The sequence below is a fragment of the Acartia tonsa genome, chromosome 3, assembly GCF_053477335.1.
Source record: "Acartia tonsa isolate MP-2025a chromosome 3, ASM5347733v1, whole genome shotgun sequence".
NCBI classification, from domain to species: Eukaryota; Metazoa; Arthropoda; class Copepoda; order Calanoida; family Acartiidae; genus Acartia; species Acartia tonsa.
Window position 1 is genome coordinate 3341842 of NC_137262.1, and position 18487 is coordinate 3360328.

The 18487-nt window shown below is 31.8% G+C and overlaps 1 protein-coding gene across 2 annotated transcripts in view; it reads right to left on the bottom strand.

Moving 5' to 3' along the window:
• Positions 1-11559: 11559 nt before the first annotated feature.
• Positions 11560-18487, bottom strand: part of LOC145313076 (sodium- and chloride-dependent glycine transporter 1-like) — a 48757-nt gene continuing 41829 nt past the window's right edge. For both annotated transcript variants that reach the window (XM_080152337.1, XM_080152338.1), the window contains 4 exons: positions 16190-16300; positions 15247-15335; positions 12999-13099; positions 11560-12331 (listed from right to left, as the gene is read on the bottom strand). In XM_080152337.1, coding sequence (XP_080008463.1) covers positions 12098-12331; positions 12999-13099; positions 15247-15335; positions 16190-16300 — 535 coding nt within the window. In that variant the 3' untranslated portion in view covers positions 11560-12097. The remainder of the gene's footprint in view (positions 12332-12998; positions 13100-15246; positions 15336-16189; positions 16301-18487) is intronic.

The following is an 18487-nucleotide window of genomic DNA, read 5'->3' on the forward strand; positions in this document are numbered from 1 at the left end:
TGAAAGAAAAAAATTGAGGTTAAAGGTAACTTACCCCCCCCTACCCCCATCCAAAAAAAAATGATAGATGTTTTGATGTAAATAAAATATTTGTTCTTTTTGTGAGTTACTTTTACTTACATTTTTCGTTCTCGAAACAGGAAGAATTTTCGTTCAGTATAAATTAACTGAGGTAGAGATTGCAGTGAATCTAACCTCAAATAAATATTGGACCATATTGCAATGATTAGTTTATGTCTATACTAGATCTAGGGTCATTGCAAATTGGGGCAGTACATTATTGTATGACAGTGCTTTTTAGGATTTACAAATCAGCGTTGCGGAGCCGGGAGCCGCCATATTTTGCTGGAGCCGGAGCCGTAATTTTGTTTAAAAACGGCTCCAGCTCCGGACTAGATAAATAAAGAGATTTTTATAAATTATAATTTGTTGACTCTATTTTGTTATGTGCAAATGCCCCTATTAAGTTTTTCAAGTCCATTTTTATCAAAAATTGAACTTTTAAATCCTTCAAAAGTCAAAACTAGACGTGGGAAAAAAATATGTCCAGTTTTTTTCTTGATTTTAGGTCGGAGCCGGAGCCGCACCAAAATCAAACGGCTCCGCCACGCTGTTAAAAATGTTTGTTTACTAGCATGATAGTTGAAATGTTATTTTTAAAATATCATCTTATAATATCATCATAACTTATTTAATGTATATTTTAATTTTTCTAAATGCAGATCTTAACATCAATGATAATTTAATGTTTTCCTCGTAAATCACTTTACATTCACTTTAAATAATAAAACAAAACAATGAATTGACCAGTACTAAGTCAAATAACTACTTAACATAGTTATTGTGCCACAGAAAGAGAGAGAGAGAGAGAGAGAGAGAGAGAGAGGGGGGGGGAGCCATGTTATTTGTATTTTCTCCATGAATTCAATAAAACTCTGGCAGGGAGGTGAGATAAGAAACTATGGCAAAGTTTGTTAGGCCTGCATATAAATTTCTTTGCTTACAAAATAATGGTAATGTAGAAAATCTGTTGTACAGAAACTCTATAACAATTAGAATTGAGAAGCCTTGAATAAAGCGATATATATTTTCTACTAAGGAATATGTTCTTATTGTGTAGTATAGTACAGCTCTAGCCGCGCATTTTTTAGAAAATCTGAGCTGGATTTTTAAATGTTTAGCCGTTGCCGCTGCCAAAGGTACAGCCACTAACCTAATCTTTAAATCAAGATAAAGAAGATTTTAAGAGATTCGTATTTCTAGGATAGCTGGCATTGCACTGCTGTAAAATCTTTTTAAAATCAATGTTTTATTGGCAGCACTGCTACGGCAGTGGAAACGGCAGCGGCTACTCATTTAAAGATCCAGCTCTGGTGATTTCCCTCAAAGTTCCTGGTCTAGCACAGACACCTCACATTCCCTATTTTAAATGAAGAAGGTTGACGGAAAATTACAGCTTATTGCAAAAATAGGAAGGGTTTTATATGCTGGGTAGGAAAGAATTTAAAATCAGTAGATTTGTTTAATTCCTGCATTCCGTCTTATCTAAGCTTTTCCTAACTAACTAATACGGGAAACAAATTTTTTAAAGCGAAGCTTTTCTATAATTAGGGCGTAACGGATAGCTTTTTTCGTTAATTTAGTCAAGTTATAATTTCAAACTTTGCATGATGATTCCTGCAGTAGTTAGGTACGATTTCGAAAGCGTAGCTACAGCTACTCCATAATCATTACCAAAAGGTCCGTACATCCATTAAAAAAATATCTGTGTTAATGTTCGTTTGTCATACCGTTTCAGAGCTTCGCTTTTATGGATGTTATCATCCTTGTTCTGTTTTAAAAATTCCTCCAAAAAGTGTTTTGCTTCTTGTTATTCAAATTTTAAAATTACCATATGACACAAAAAAATGTATCTATTTCCTAATGAACCTTGGCTAAAAAGCATGAATATCATGTATTTGCTATTAGTGTTACGTCAGTGTTTTATATATTTCATTAATGTTAAACTCTTTAGAATAAGAATTACATTACTTTTTAGATTACTAATAGAATTCCATTACTAAAGAGACTTACTGTCTGAAATTGAAGTTGTGTAAGAGCATAATTTTTTTCATTTCTTTCGTATTATGAGTCAGCTATAAATTGTCTCATATTTTAAGAATATGCTTTTCCTGAGTAAATTAGAGTAAAAACTCCTACCCTCATAAAATGTGATGCATTAAATGACAAAATATTTCTTAAGCTAGTTAGTGTAGATGGTTGATAATAAAGCAGTGTCTACTCTAGTCATGTATATTATATAACCATGACTATAGATACACTACCTTATCTATAGTTATATAGAATATAAAGTGTAGATGGTTGATAATAAAGCAGTGTCTACTCTAGTCATGTATATTATATAACCATGACTATAGATACACTACCTTATCTATAGTTATATAAAATATATAGTGTAGATGGTTGATAATAAAGCAGTGTCTACTCTAGTCATGTATATTATATAACCATGACTATAGAGACACCAACTTATCTATAGTTATATAGAATATATAGTGTAGATGGTTGATAATAAAGCAGTGTCTACTCTAGTCATGTATATTATATAACCATGACTATAGAGACACTACCTTATCTATAGTTATAGAAATTATATAGTGTAGATAGTTGATAATAAAGCAGTGTCTACTCTAGTCATGTATATTATATAAACATGACTATAGAGACAGTACCTTATCTATAGTTATATAGAATATATAGTGTAGATGGTTGATAATAAAGCAGTGTATACTAAAATACTAAAATATTTATTACATGAGATCAAATTGACAATATGTTTACAAATAAAATATTTTATTAATTATTACTATTGTTGTATATTGTAAATCATGATGATTATGGTCGGGTTCATAAAAGGTATGATCCATGTGATCCAGATTCCAAGAAGGCATGTAAGCTATCCACTGTTACAAGGAAAGCTTGCCTGTAAAGCTGGTTCCGGAATAGAGTAATTAATATGGAGTGGGGACAAAACACCTAATTTAAAAATACCTAATTTAAAAATGCCTAATTTTATAAATGTCTAATGTGACAAAACACCTAATTTATAAATACCTAATTTAAAAATGTCTAATTTAAAAATACCTAATTTTAAAAATGCCTAATGTGACAAAACACCTAATTTTAAAAATGCCTAATTTTATAAACACCTAACTATAAATACCTAAGTTTAAAAATACCTAATTTTAAAATACCTAATTTAAAAAAACCTAATTTTAAGCATATCTTAAAACTGTTGGTGAATATTAGATCTTTTCATGAAAATACCCTTTTTCGAATTTCAATCTTCTGCTAACCTAAAAAGTTACTTTAGGGGCCTAGAAATATATGTACAAAATTTCAGCTCTCTATCTCTACTAGCGACCTAGCGCCAGGCATGTAAAATATCAACAGATGACGGTAGCACGGCGGTTTTAACAATATCTCAGTAATGTGCAGGTTTTCAGCTCTTCTGCATATTTCAATTTAAACACATAAGGCCAAAGATATTATATCCAAAAAATCTTTTGTCAAAGTCTACTCTAGACCTAGCGCCAGTCAGTTTTCTAAAATCATGCATTTTATACCTGTGAAAAATGAAATCGCCAGCGCTAGGTGTAGAGTAGACTTTGACAAAAGATTTTTGGGATATCATATCTTAGGCCTTATGTGTTTAAGTTGAAATATGCAGAACACCTAAATTCACCTTCCAAGCCATTCTCTAAGCATTTTAATTTTTTTTTTAAATAACAGGATTTCAAAACTGCCTTTTGAAAAGGCCAAAAAAATATCTTTTTTTGTCCCTTTTTTCACTGTCTATAGTTATAACTTATTAAGATATTATTCTCAGTTAAAAAAAAATTGGCGCTTCCAGCACCAAAACCGGCAAAAACAGGCAGTTAAACTTCTGAACCCCTACTTAACCCCCTGACAGACCCCCCCTCTATCTCAGCTCCTGTTACAGATAGAGACATAAAACTTTTTTCTGGTTGTTCATGTGTATTTTTAGAGAAATACTTTTTCTAGTCATAGCAGTCAGACCCCTCCTTATCCGCTTTTTAGCGGCCAGTCGCTAAATATTAAAACAGCTGTAGAGTGGCCAATTTTAAAGCTAAGAAAACCAAATTTTATGACAAACTATTATTTTTTATAATAAAAAAATACCTTTTCTGACCATCACCAAAAACGACAAATAACGGAAACCGCCAATTTTGGCGGTAAAACAGCGGTTGGCGGCGCTAAATAATATTTTTATCTGTTTTTAAAAAGCTGTAGAGCGGCCAATTTTAAAGCTAGGAAAACCAAATTTTATGACGAGCAATTATTTTTCATAACAAAAAAAAATGCTTTTTCTGACCATCGCCAAAAAACGACAAATATCAGAAACCGCCAATTTCGGCGGTAAAACAGCGGTTGGCGGTGCTAGTTTTATCTGTTTATGATCACAATAAAGACTACATACAAAAATTGGCTGGTCTAGAGCTGTTTTAGAATTCCGCTACTGGCAGCTTAAAAACGGCAAAACTACAGGTAGGAAATAAAAAATCAGTTAAAAATCGGTCAAGGAGTGGCCAAGCGGTCATGGCCTTACTATTCACAGAAGTTTATTATTACTCAAGAATTAATATATATTTATCAAAAAATTTAATTGATTTGAAGCTTACATGGACTGCCGCCACTGGCTGCGGTCAGCTGGAAACAATAGCTGATTAAAAAAAAATTTAATATGTCATGTAGGCATGTAAGATAAGCTTAATTTTACAATTTTAAGTGTATGAGTAAAAAAATAAATACACTGGAGCCATTCAAAGTTATTTGAAGACTAGGAGGATTATATCCTGCTGGATCATACCTGAACACCTAATTTTCATCTTATTTTTTACTAAGGTTGATTAAATATTACAAAAGTAATTACAAGCGAGTTTTCCTTACTTCTGATCTTAGAGCTTTGTCTTTATGGATGTTGTCATCCTATTTTTTGTCTGTATTTAATCACTTATTAATGTTGTCATCATTGTCATATTATTTGATAAAAATATCAATGCTTTACAAATAAAATTTATAGAGAAGATCATCTTGATGTTTTTAATAATTAGATTTGTATATTTTGATTTTGTTGTTAACCCTTTGTAGACAAATTGATAATATTTCTAAATGTTATTTTTTTTAATTGTCTGCGTCTGGCATCTGACTAAAATAAAAATCTATTACATTAGTTTAAACAATTAACTGTCTTGACCCTTTCCAGACCTTAAGCAGCCAATTTTTGTATGTAGTCTTTTATTGTGATCATAAACAGATAAAAATATTAATTGGCGCCGCCAACCGCCATTTTGGCAATGGTCAGAAAAAGCATTTTTTTTGTTATGAAAAATAATTGCTCATCATAAAATTTGGTTTTCCTAGCTTTAAAATTGGCCGCTCTACAGCTTTTTTAATATTTAGCGGTTGGCTGCTAAAAAGCGGATAAGGAGCAGTCTGACCGCTATGACTAGAAAAAGTAATTTTCTCTAAAAATACACATGAACCAACAGAAAAAAGTTTTACGTTCTATCTGTAACAAGAGCCGAGATAGAGGGGGGTCTGTTATGGGGTTAAGTAGGGATACAGAAGTTTAACTGCCTGTTTTTGCCGGTTTGGGTGCTGGAAGCGCCAATTTTTTAAAACTGAGAATAATATCTTAATAAGTTGTAACTATAAACAGATAAAAATATTATTTAGCGCCGCCAACCGCTGTTTTACTGCCAAAATTGGCGGTTTCCGTTATTTGTCGTTTTTTAGCGATGGTCAAAAAAGGTAGTTTTTTATTATAAAAAATAATAGTTTGTCATAAAATTTGGGTTTCTTAGCTTTAAAATTGGCTGTTTTACCATCAAAATTGGCGGTTTCCATTATTTGTCGTTTTTCGGCGATGGTCAAAAAAGGTATTTTTTTATTATAAAAAAATAATAGTTTGTCATAAAATTTGGTTTTCTTAGCTTTAGAATTGGCCACTCTACAGCTGTTTTAGTATTTAGTGGCTGGACGCTAAAAAGCGGATAAGGAGCGGTCTGACCGCTATGACTAGAAAAAGTAATTCTCTAAAAATACACATGAACAACCAGAAAAAAGTTTTACGTCTCTATCTGTAACAGGAGCCGAGATAGAGGGGGGGTCTGTCAGGGGGTTAAGTAGGGGTTCAGAAGTTTAACTGCCTGTTTTTGCCGGTTTTGGTGCTGGAAGCGCCAATTTTTTTTTAACTGAGAATAATATCTTAATAAGTTGTATCTATATACAGTGAAAAAAGGGACAAAAAAAGATATTTTTTAGGCCTTTTCAAAAGGCAATTTTGAAATCCCGTTATTTCAAAAAAAAATTAAAATGCTTAGAGAATGGCTTGGAAGGTGAATTTAGGTGTTCTGCATATTTCAACTTAAACACATAAGGCCTAAGATATGATATCCCAAATATCTTTTGTCAAAGTCTACTCTACACCTAGCGCTGGCGATTTCATTTTTCACAGGTATAAAATGCATGATTTTAGAAAACTGACTGGCGCTAGGTCTAGAGTAGACTTTGACAAAAGATTTTTTGGATAAAATATCTTTGGCCTTATGTGTTTAAATTGAAATATGCAGAAGAGCTGAAAACCTGCACATTACTGAGATATTGTTAAAACCGCCGTGCTACCGTTATCTGTTGATATTTTACATGCCTGGCGCTAGGTCGCTAGTAGAGATAGAGAGCTGAAATTTTGTACATATATTTCTAGGCCCCTAAAGTAACTTTTTAGGTTAGCAGAAGATTGAAATTCGAAAAAGGGTATTTTCATGAAAAGATCTAGTGAATATATTAAACCAGCGGCTACGCCCCCTAGAGTCCTCTAGGAGCAATTGCAGTGCGGAGGGGAATACAATAAGTCTGGGGGGGGGGGGGAGGGAGTTACGACCCCCCTCCAAAACTTCAAAATATAGTTTGAAACAGAAAACTGGACGGACGTACGGACGGACCAACCCTAATTATAGAAAAGCTTCGCTTTTAAAAATAAAATTTTATGATTAGTTTGTGGCAACTCACATGACTCATGAGAAATAAATTAATTAGTAAAATCAAAGGTTGGAGGACAAAGAAAATGAATTTTTATTGTTTTTTTTCCCTAACCTAAGTAGCCGTAGCGTCGCTTTCTTGGGGGGTGATAGTTGACCTGACCATCCCCCATTTTAGTTCTAGTTTTATAAAGAAAGATTAAAGAAATCTAAAAAAAGGGGGGAGGGGGGGGGGGATTTTTTGAAAGGGCGATTTCTCATTGGAAGGTGTTGGTAACCTCCCCAAAAGCGATATAAACCATGAACTACGGGAAGCTTCATTGTAAAGATGAACTATATTGGTTCAATGACTAGCAAGATCCTTCAGCCAATTGGATTACTGTTAACAAAAATTTTAAGTATTTTAGTGAAAAAAATAGATATTTTAGAATTAGGCATTGTTAAATTAGGCGTTTAGATAGTTTAGAATTAGGTATTTTTAAATTAGGCGTTTTTAAAATTAGACATTTTTAAAATTAGGTATTTTTAGTAAGGCATTTTTAGTTAGGCGTTTTTAATTTAGGCATTTATAAATTAGGTGTTTTTAACGTAGGTGTTTTTAACATTAGGTATTTTTAAACTTAGGTGTTTTTAGTTAGGCATTTTTAGTTAGGCATTTTTAAATTAGGTGTTTTGTCCCCACTCCATTAATATTAATAGTAAAATGGTGATGTTGTTGTCAGGAGTGGTGGCTCGGTGGTTGCCCAAGCAGGACAAGGTGGGTTGGTTCAGGTATAGAAGTATTAAACTATAGTAGTCACGTATGATTTTAATATTAATATTTGTTGGTAAAAAATTTAGTATGGTGTTCTCTCTCTTTAACAAAAGTACAAAAATTTATATCGAATTTAACAGGTATTCCTTTACTTTTTTCAAGTTTAGAATTATATTAGTTGGTCTACTCTAGTCATGTATATTATATAACCATGACTATAGTGTAGATGGTGTCTACTCTAGTCATGTATATTATACTAGCGGCTACGCCCCTAAAGGCCTCTAGGGGAACTTGAGGATGGGGGAGTCGAATTTGATAACCCAATTTCTTATTTTAGATTTTAAAAGAAAAATATTTTGGGGGGTGGAAATTTTTTTTTTTTTTGGGGGGGGGGTTGCCCCCCCCCCCCATCATTTTTAATTTTAGTTAAAAAATGTAAAAAAAGTTTTGGGGAGTTAGGGGTGTCCCACCCCCCAAGAAAATAGTTATAAATCTTCCCGGGACTTATGAGAAGCTACCCTGTTAAGGAGAACCCGATCGGTTCAGCGGTTAGCGAGATCCTTCGGTACAAACATACAGACACACAGACAAACATCCTGTTACTTTAGTATAAGGATAACCATGACTACAGAGACACTACCTTATCTATAGTTATACAACTGAACCGATTGAGTTTTCTAGAAGCTTCACAGGGTGTCCAGGGTGGTTTTAGGCTATGTATCTGCATTGTTTTCTTGAATATGTTGGTGACAGAGGTTACATCCAAATAGATCATTTAACTGTGATATAAATGACAGTCCAAATAACAGAGTAAATAACCCAAATGGAAACAACCATTTCCAAAAGAATCATAGAATTATATTCAACAACAACTAATATTATTAATGCCAAAGTCTGTGTTTATATATATTTTAGATACGTATTATGTAAGGTACACGCGCAAGCAACTTGGCGGTCAGTTTTACGCGAGACGTAGTAGTGGCGGTCAAAGTATATTTTAAAAAAACGCGCGAAAGATTAGGGCCGTTCAAAAAAATTCGGTTTGAGTAAAGCGTTAGTTGGTTTATTAAAAGCAAGTAGATGCGCTACTGCCATATATTTTTACTAGCGGATTTGCCCCTAGCCTCTAGGGGCTTTGCCCCAAGAGGTTTGATCAAACCAATTTTTCGTAATTTAGATTTTAAAAAATAAATCCCAAAAAAAAATTTCTTTGGGGGGGGAATTTTTTTTCTGGGGGGGGGGGGGGGTAGTCGACCCAACTATTTTAATTTTAGATTTAAAAAGATTTTTTTTTTTTTTGGGGGGGGGGGTATTTTTACTTTTTTGGGGGTGTGGGGGGTGTCCCACCCCCCAAGAAAATAGTTATAAACCTTCCTGGGACCTATGAGAAGCTACCCTGTTAAGGAGAACCCGATTGGTTCAGCGGTTAGCGAGATCCTTCGGTACAGACACACATATACACAAACAGACAAACACCTTATTCCTGTTACTTTAGTATGAGGATTTAAGGTAGAGAGAGAGGGCAGAACAAAAACCTAAGATTTTGATTCAGAAATTAAATAGGCCCTGGTACCGAGGTTAAACGAAGAAAAAAGCGAACTCAATCGGTAGAGTAATCTTATTGGTCAAACAACAAACCTTACTACTTAGTTAAGAATATTTAAGAGTTTTAAGTAATTTCTTATGTCATTTAAACATGTTTGTATGTGATGTATTAAATATCAATTCAGCATACATTCTTTATTTTATCTCTCGTTGATTTTTAAAAGCGAAGCTTTTCTATAATAAGGGTCGGTCCGTCCGTACGTCACAGAGAGTTAGCTCTTTTCGTTAATTTAAACAGGTTAAAATTGTCCTATATATTCTAAACTTTGCATGATGATTCCTGTAGTATTTAGGTACACTTTAGAAAGCGTAGCAACTCTATAATCAAAACCAGAATTTCAGTACGTCCATTTGAAACATGTCGATTTGACAACAAATTTTTGTATGTTAAAATTATCCGATTCTTCTTATTTTTTAAAACTGATTCCTATTACAACAAGGTACAATGTTATAAGCAAAGCATCTCTATAAACAAGTCTCAAAATGTAAGTATGTCCTTAAACAGTATCATCTATTTATGCAGTTTTGCAACAAATTTACTTACAATATTGTTTGTACTGAAGCATTAATATTCTGCTAATTCAGTTCTGACAATTTACAAGTGTTAATGTTTGTCTGTCCTTCCATTTCAGAGCTTCGCTTTTATAGCTGTTGTCATCCTTGTTTACTTGAAATTTACAATGCCTGACACATAAATTATTGCATAAAATGTTTGAATACAAAAAGACGTTAGTAAAAAAACTATATTTCTGGGAGGAAGTAGATTCGTTTGGGGAAGATATACAACTCCCTCCTCCCCCCGCCCCCCCCCCTTTGGACAACCCTGTTCACGTTTCCTTCATCAAATGGTTTTATACAAACAGACTGATGGATGGACATTTAAAATTTATAGTTGCTTCGCTACTAATAATAAAATTGGTTAAATTAGATACATTTATTTCATACAAAAAATATAAAAATTTCAATAATTGCACTGCAATTTAATACTAAATAGGTAAAAAAATATATAAATCTATTAAAAAAATAAAAACATTTCAGTTCTCGAAATTTTCATTAGAAGAAAATTAGTATTTAGATAGACTTTTAAATTTTGTTTTGCTAAAATTTAATTTAAAACCTCTATTTATTAAAAAATATATGTTATTTATAATTCAAAATATAAAAAAATGCATTATTTATATTGTACCAAAAAATCACAAATTTATTAACATCATAATATCATTTTTAATGATAAGATAAATCTACATATTTAGAAATAGTTATTTTATTTAAAAAAAGAAGAAAAAGTAAAAAAGATATATTTGAACAATAAATTTAAAAGTATAGATGTAATCAATTGTAAATATCCAAATGCCCTTAGGATTTCTTAAAAAATTTTTGAAAATAATATCAAAGCTTCGAAAATGAAGCAAGTAATAAAAATGATACCTAGTCATTATAATATAATTAATACTTTCTGAATATCAAAATAAAAATAAATAATTATGCCTTTAGGAAAGACTTTCATGTACAAAATTTATACAAAAAAGAACAAAGATCTGCCCTTAAAGAAAAAAACTATTTTGCCACTAAATAAAACAAAACAAAAAATATATTCTTTTGTGTATTTGTAAAATCCTGAGTTAGTTAGAATAATTTAAACACTATTTTAAACACTTAACAGTTAGGGAGTTGAATCCATTTTTATAGAAGCAGAAATATAATCTATGATTATGGTTTGGACCCTCTAAAACTGTAATCTACCTTTCCACTTTCCCCTCTCTTGGTGAAGATATCTTCAACGCCGATACGATTTTTGAAATGTAAGATTCTACTTTCCCTTCTCTTGGTGAAGATATCTTCAACGCCGATACGATTTTTGAAATGTAAGATTCCACTTTCCCCTCTCTTGGTGAAGATATCTTCAACGCCGATACGATTTTTGAAATTTAAGATTCCACTTTTGCCTCTCTTGGTGAAGATATCTTCAACAAGAGAGACAAAAGTGGAATCTTATATTTCAAAAATCGTATCGGCGTTGAAGATATCTTCACCAAGAGAGGGGAAAGTGGAAGGGTAGATTACAGTTTTAGAGGGTCCAAACCATAATCATAGATTATATTTCTGCTTCTATAAAAATGGATTCAACTCCCTAACTGCTTAATGTTTTGAAATATTGAGTTTACCAATAGACGTTATTTCCTATATAGATCTGAGTTGGATTCTTAAAAAAATTTGCCCCACTAATCGCTTAGTGAGAGAATATTTTTTTCGTTAAAAATCAACCAAAATCACATTAAAAATCTACAAAATTAAACAAAATCATAGAAGGGTTATTAACATAAGATTTTGTTTAATATTTGTAGATTTTTTATGTGATTTTGGAGGATTTTTCACGAAAACAATTTTTTTTAAAGAATCCACCTCTAATATGGATCTTGTTACAAAAAAGCAGCCCTTTATTTCATAAAAAACTGTTGAAAATATTTCATAAGGTAAAAAGTTGTATTATTGTATTATACAACAAATGCATTATATTTTACTTAAATAATGATTCTACTTAAATTTTTATGATAAAAAAAATAGTTTTCTTTGGGTGAAATATCTTCCATCCTTTTTTTTTTTACAATTCTTGAAATTTATTGCATTACAAAATAAGGTACATGTACATACAATAATAATACTGATTTATAGATTACAAATAGTTAGTCTCAGCTACATACTTAAATCCTTCATTGATGTAACTAGGATCCTTCTCCTTGGAGGCTGCCGGCGCATTGGTCATTGTTGCAGGGCCCCACTTGCTGTTGGGGGTGAACATTGCCCTCCAGGATGTTGAGAGGCCCAAGTTCTTGCGCTTACGGTATTGCAGGACGGAGATACAGGGAATGAAGACGATGGGCAGCGCAGCCATCAACCATCCCAAGGCCTAAACAAAACATTTTTATAAAAACTCAGGAAAGGAGGGGAAAATGGACTGTACATTACACTAGTGCTAAAAGTTTTATCATCGTGTTTCGTATTCGTTAACTTAAACCACTGGGTATTTTTATTGAACTTTGATTCGTTCATTAACTAGCAGTGTTCAAAAGTTTCAACCAATAATTGTATTCTAAAAAGAGGGTAATGATGTTTATCATCATTAGGGATGTGTAATTTATCTATTCGTCCCTCAAAAAGAAAAAAAATATTTCTTCTTTATTTACCCATACTGATACTTTGGAACAGACAGACACCCAACATAAGAAAATGATTTTGTCCTAAATTGTTTTAGGGCTTTTAGTAAAGCATTATAACATCAATACATTAAAAAATACTGAATAATATGAAATGACAAAGTATTATGATCATGTTTTCTTCTAAATATTTATTAAGTTTTGATTGGTTTGTTCATTAACTAGCAATATCCAAACATTTCAACCAATAATTTTATTCTTCAGAAGTGGTAATTTTATTTACCATCACTGGGGATGTACATCAATCTATTGACAATTGACGTATACCTTGTTAATTTCTACTTTTTTTTATAGCTTTTAGTAAATCATTATAACATCAAAAATAAAAAAAATAAAAAAGAAAATAAAATGACCACAAACCTGAATGCCTCCAGGGAAATAATATTCATCCAATACAATATTTGAAGCATAGGCTGGAGTATATTGCACAAAGTTCATTATCAACACGAAAAACAGAACTCCTGAAATAAAAGATATTTGATAAATTACTAATTTTAGTACAGCTTTTGAAAGGTAAGGTTAGTTTTTATCATAAATTTGACTTAAGTCTGAATTTAGATAGAGAATATGTTATATGTTTTTTAGAAAATTTATGATGAAAATTGAGACAATATAAAAAAACAAGGGGAATAGTCCCTTTCGTAACATCGCCCCATAAGGGGCGATTCGTCGTTTTTATAAAATGGCTTTTTATAGATTAAGTTAAGTTAGGTTAGGTTATATTGGGTTAGGTGATTGGCCCCGCAGGGTTAGAACACCTGCAGGGGCTAGAAATAGGGCAAAAGGTACTGTGAAAAATACGAAGAATCGCCCCCTAAGGTGCGATGTTACGAAAGGAACTATACCCAAAACAAGGATGACAACATCAACAATAAGCAAAGAAAAAAATAATTATGGACAAACGGACAAAGTGAGTTATAGGGCAGATGGTCAGTTGTCAAGAAAAAAGAAATATTATGGAAAATCACGAAACCTTTATCAACTAAATGCCATATGTAATAGAAATCTTCATAGCAGCTAAAAAAAGCACAAATTTCCTTGTAGCGTTACAGACTGAATGACAGACGGACGGACAGCCAGATTTTATCTGTTCATTCTTGTTGCATATTAAATGCTTTTGATCATTACCAACAGAAAACCAGACGACAAAACCCATTAATTATTGTACGCTTAGGAATTAACATATTCAAAGAAAGAGACCAAAATGTACAAAGCATTTTTAAGATTTTTAGATATTAAGCCATGGCTATCATACGTTTTGAAAACCTTTTTCGAGCATTCATTAATAAACCCAATCTAACCTAAAACAATAGTCATGAAAAATGGATCAAAATACCAAATTGTGTTTAAAAATATTTTCCTACTTGGCAGATTTATTTTTTGAGTAATTTTTGTGTCTGTTGAGTGCAATAGATGCACCAAAAGACAGAATACTAATATGTAGATAAATAGAAAAAGAAAAAAAAATAGAAAATATCGAAGATAAAGCGATAAGTTCATTATAATAATGAAAAAGTTCTAAAAATTTAATTAACGACACGTTTTATTTGTTAGCTTGAAAAACATATTAGAAGATAAATAAGATATTTTAAATATTAAAGTAAAATACTAGAAGAAGAAAGGGTTAAATAACTGTAACTCCCCATCGCAACCACCTTGTGCAACCTTTCTATTTGGTCTTTGAAAAACAACCAATCGTGTCGCTTATATTAACACAGCCAAGTAACAGAAAATAATTTAGAAGCAGACGAAAGAGGTCTTTGAAAAAGAAAGGGAGGTAGTTGTCTGTATATACATCTATACTATAGATATGTTTTTTTAGTAGCGAAGCTACTCTATAATTCGAAATGTCCGTCCGTCCGTCTGTCCGTCCGTCTGAGACAGAAAAGGGGAAACGTGATTTTTCAGGCTCCTACATAAGATAGAGAGCTGAAATTTTCAGGGATTAATTATGTTAGTAGTCTTCATATTTTCACCAAGTTTCATTAAGATTCGTCAGTTGGTTGGGGTCCTAGATCGATTCTACATTTCTAAGTTTTCATGATTTTCTCAACTCCTATTCAACACAGTCGGCTGAAATTTTCAGGGATTGAATAGTTTTATATTCTGCATACTTTTATAAAGTTTTATAGTGATTTGCTTATTAGTTGGGGTGCTAGCTCGATTCCTAGATTTTTAGGTTTTCATGATTTTCTTTACTCCTATTGGAGATAGACGGCTAATATTTGTAGGGATTAAATAAGTTAGCAATTTACATATTCCCACAAAGTTTCATTAAGATTTGCTAATTTGCTGAGGTGCAAGATCGATTCCTAGATTTTTACGTTATAAATCTTGGAAGGTTTCGTGATTTTTAAAAAATGTTTTTTGTATGAAACTGCAATAAAGTTCATTTTTTCTATCTCTCCATTTTTGGAAAATGTACAAGCTGTATCTGTGTATCATTGTTTGACTAACCAAGTATAGAAAAAAGATAAATAAAAAAGTTTCATATAAAGATTTTTATTAAGAAAGAAGAAGGAAAATATTTCTTTTGTAATAAAAGATTATTTAAATAAAATTTACCCTTAAACTTTATCCACATAGCAATTGGATGGAAAATATATACCTGGAGTTAGACAGAGCCAGTTAGCCATCCAGTACCATTTCATAAAGGTTGGCAGCTTTATACCCATCTCTTCAATATTCTCAAATATTCTACACAAAACAAAAGTATAAAGTATTTCAATACTTTACTAGTCGTAATTTTAAAAAATAACAAGGTTGACAACATCCATAAAAGCAAAGCACTAAACTGAATAATTAGAATATAAAAGTATAAAAGTTGAAGCAAAATTGTTAGTAAATTTGTTAAAAAAACTGCTTGATATAGGATAATGTTTATGGACATACTTACATTTTTAGGACTTGATTATAGAGTTGCTTCGCTTATAATATTGTTCTTTGTTGTCCCAGGAATCAATATACCAAAAATCAGATCAAACGGATAATTAGATCACATAAAATTTTTTTGTTAAAAATGTAGAACTATCAACATGTTTAAATTGGACATACGGACATTCTGGTAATGATTATAGAGTTGCTACGCTTTCTAAATCGTACCTAACTACTACAGAAATCATAATTTAAAGTTTGAAATATATAGGACAATTTTAACATGCCTAAATTAACGAATAAAAGCTATCTATCTTGGACAACCGGACCTACCCTAATTATAGAAAAGCTTCGCTTTTATAAACAGGAAGAAGGGTATTTTGGGCTGTAAATGATACTGGTACAGAAAGTTTAATAAGCACATAAACCGTTGGTTAATCCAATCTAGCAGTTTTTCAAACGTTTTTAACCAATAATGTTAATGTAAATATGCAAAAGATGTAATTTTATTCCAGTAAAGTGGGGTTGCTAAAAATCCTTATTTCAATCCTTGAAACGGGGACTTATTTTAAATTCATAAATTGTTGGATGTACCATTCCCCACACCAAAATGAGAGACAAAAATCTTTAAGGGGAGGGGGGAAGGTTACGGAATGAAGAGTAATTTGTTTACATACCTCTTGAATCCATAACCGTACATGAGCAAGATAACCTCAATGATGGAGAGAAGGATGAGTGACCAGGAGGCGGAGTACCAGTTGATCAACTCAAACATATAGATACCTCCCCTGAAAATAGATAAATAGATAGGAGGCGGAATACCAGTTGATCAACTCAAACATATAGATACCTCCTCTGAAAATAGATAGATAGAAGGTTGAATACCAGCTAATCAACTCAAACATAAAGATACCTCCCCTGAAAATAGATTGATAGATGGATTGTTTTTTTTTGGGAAGGTGTTGACAATGGACAGTAACTTTTACTAGTCCCTGAAGTTTTATAATAACACTCTCTCTTTCGCTTGCTTAAAACTCTGGGCCCAAACGTTTCAACTGATAATCAACTGTATATCATCTTTTATGGAGCTGAGATACAACTATAGGAATGAAAAAAAAACAAAGATTGTCAACATATGAACCAAGTCCTGATTCATAATCGATTTTCAACACAGATATATTTGTGTTTGACATTATTAGGAAAACTTTTCTTAATTTAAAACAAGAATGATAACGTCCAATGGTAATAGAGCTACTTGAAATTATAACCAACTCTAGAGAGTGTTAGAGAAAGCACAAATTAAATTGAGAATGAGGAGACAAAAAAGAAAAAAAAGGAAAATATATGTACTGTTAAAGACAGGGCAAAGTATGCTAATCTCAAACCAGCAGAAAAATTTTTGACAAATAACCAAATATGAAATATGATAGTCATGTCATAAAAGGGTAATTAAGAGCATTTTTTAAACGGAGGTAAAAAATCATTGGTCTATGGTCGATTTTAAGGATTTTGCCCCCATTTTATCTCTCTTGATAAAAGTCCTACATGCATAAATATTTGCTCAAAAGAAATCTTCAAAACTTTTTCCTTAGTTATACGTTGTGTATAATAAGCTATTGAATGCGGTGGGTGCTCATATAAAAGAAAAAAAAATATCTCAAAAGCTTAACTTTTTATGAAAGATACTAAAAAAGTTTGTTTTCTATCTTTCAAATAATACCAATCTTTTTAAAATTTAAAAGATTAATTGATTTTTTAATACCAATTAACATTTTCAAGTCATTTTGTTAATGTGTAAATAAATATAAAAACTGTATGTTGTAATGTAGGAAAACTTGTATGTGTAAGTAAGCCATTGCATGGGTGGACAATAACACTTTTTACAGGAATAATGATAGAAAAGTAACAGGATGTCTATCTGTGTGCATCAAAAGATCTCGTCAACGTTTGAACTGAAGTTGCAATTGTCATGTATCTTTTAAAATTCAGATTTAAACATCTCTCAACTTATTATCATTTTAACTTAGCCTAACTTTTAAAGTAAAAATATTACTAATTATTGATTATTACCTTATTCTGACCTAACCATATTTTCCTGATTGTATGGCGGAGAATAAAAAATTTGTGCATAAGGCACCAGAAATATCTAGTTTATAAGAATATATAACATGGAAAAATGCATGAATCTGCAAGAAATAATGTTCAGTGAAGGTTTGTAGCTATTTTTGCGGGAGGTTACCTCCACCCTTTCAGGATATATCGACCCTAGAAGAAAAACATCCTCCACAACTTCTATTTTTCGTTTTCTTTACAAAACTAAAACTCAAGGTTGAGGATTGACTCCCCCATTTCATCAAGTACCTATAGGGGGGAAGCCTCTAATAAACAAATCGTTTTAGCTATAATTTTGTAATCAATTTATATAAAAAAAAACTGTCTTTGTCAAATTGGTATCTACTTGTTTTATCATGTAAAAAAGATAATTTATTAGTTACATGTACTAGCTGCTTATCTGCTTATCTTAGAAAGAGAAAGGAGAAGTCGAAAAAAGCCTAAAACCAAAATTTTAGTAAAGCTCTCTGAAAACTACAACCCATATCGACTACGTGATCTTTAGCCAATAAAACTTACTACTTTATACTAAAAGATAATGGTTATTTTTGATTGAAGCAAAAAATATAATAGCCTAAGACCATCCCGGGACCTATAAGAATCTTCCATATAAAGGAGGGCCATATCGGTTCAGCGGTTAGCAAGATCCTTTATAGCCAGAATTTATAGCCAGAGCAAACCCCCTCCCGATGCTGAGGGTGTTTGTTAAAAAGTTTGTTTAAAATTATTTTAGTATTTGTACTTCAAATGTTATGTACTTAAAGCCAGGGAGGAAGGGAATATTCAACTTTAAATTAAAGTGATACTCAAACTTTATAAATATGTTTTTGTTAGCTACGAAACTTTGAAAACTTTTTTTAGAA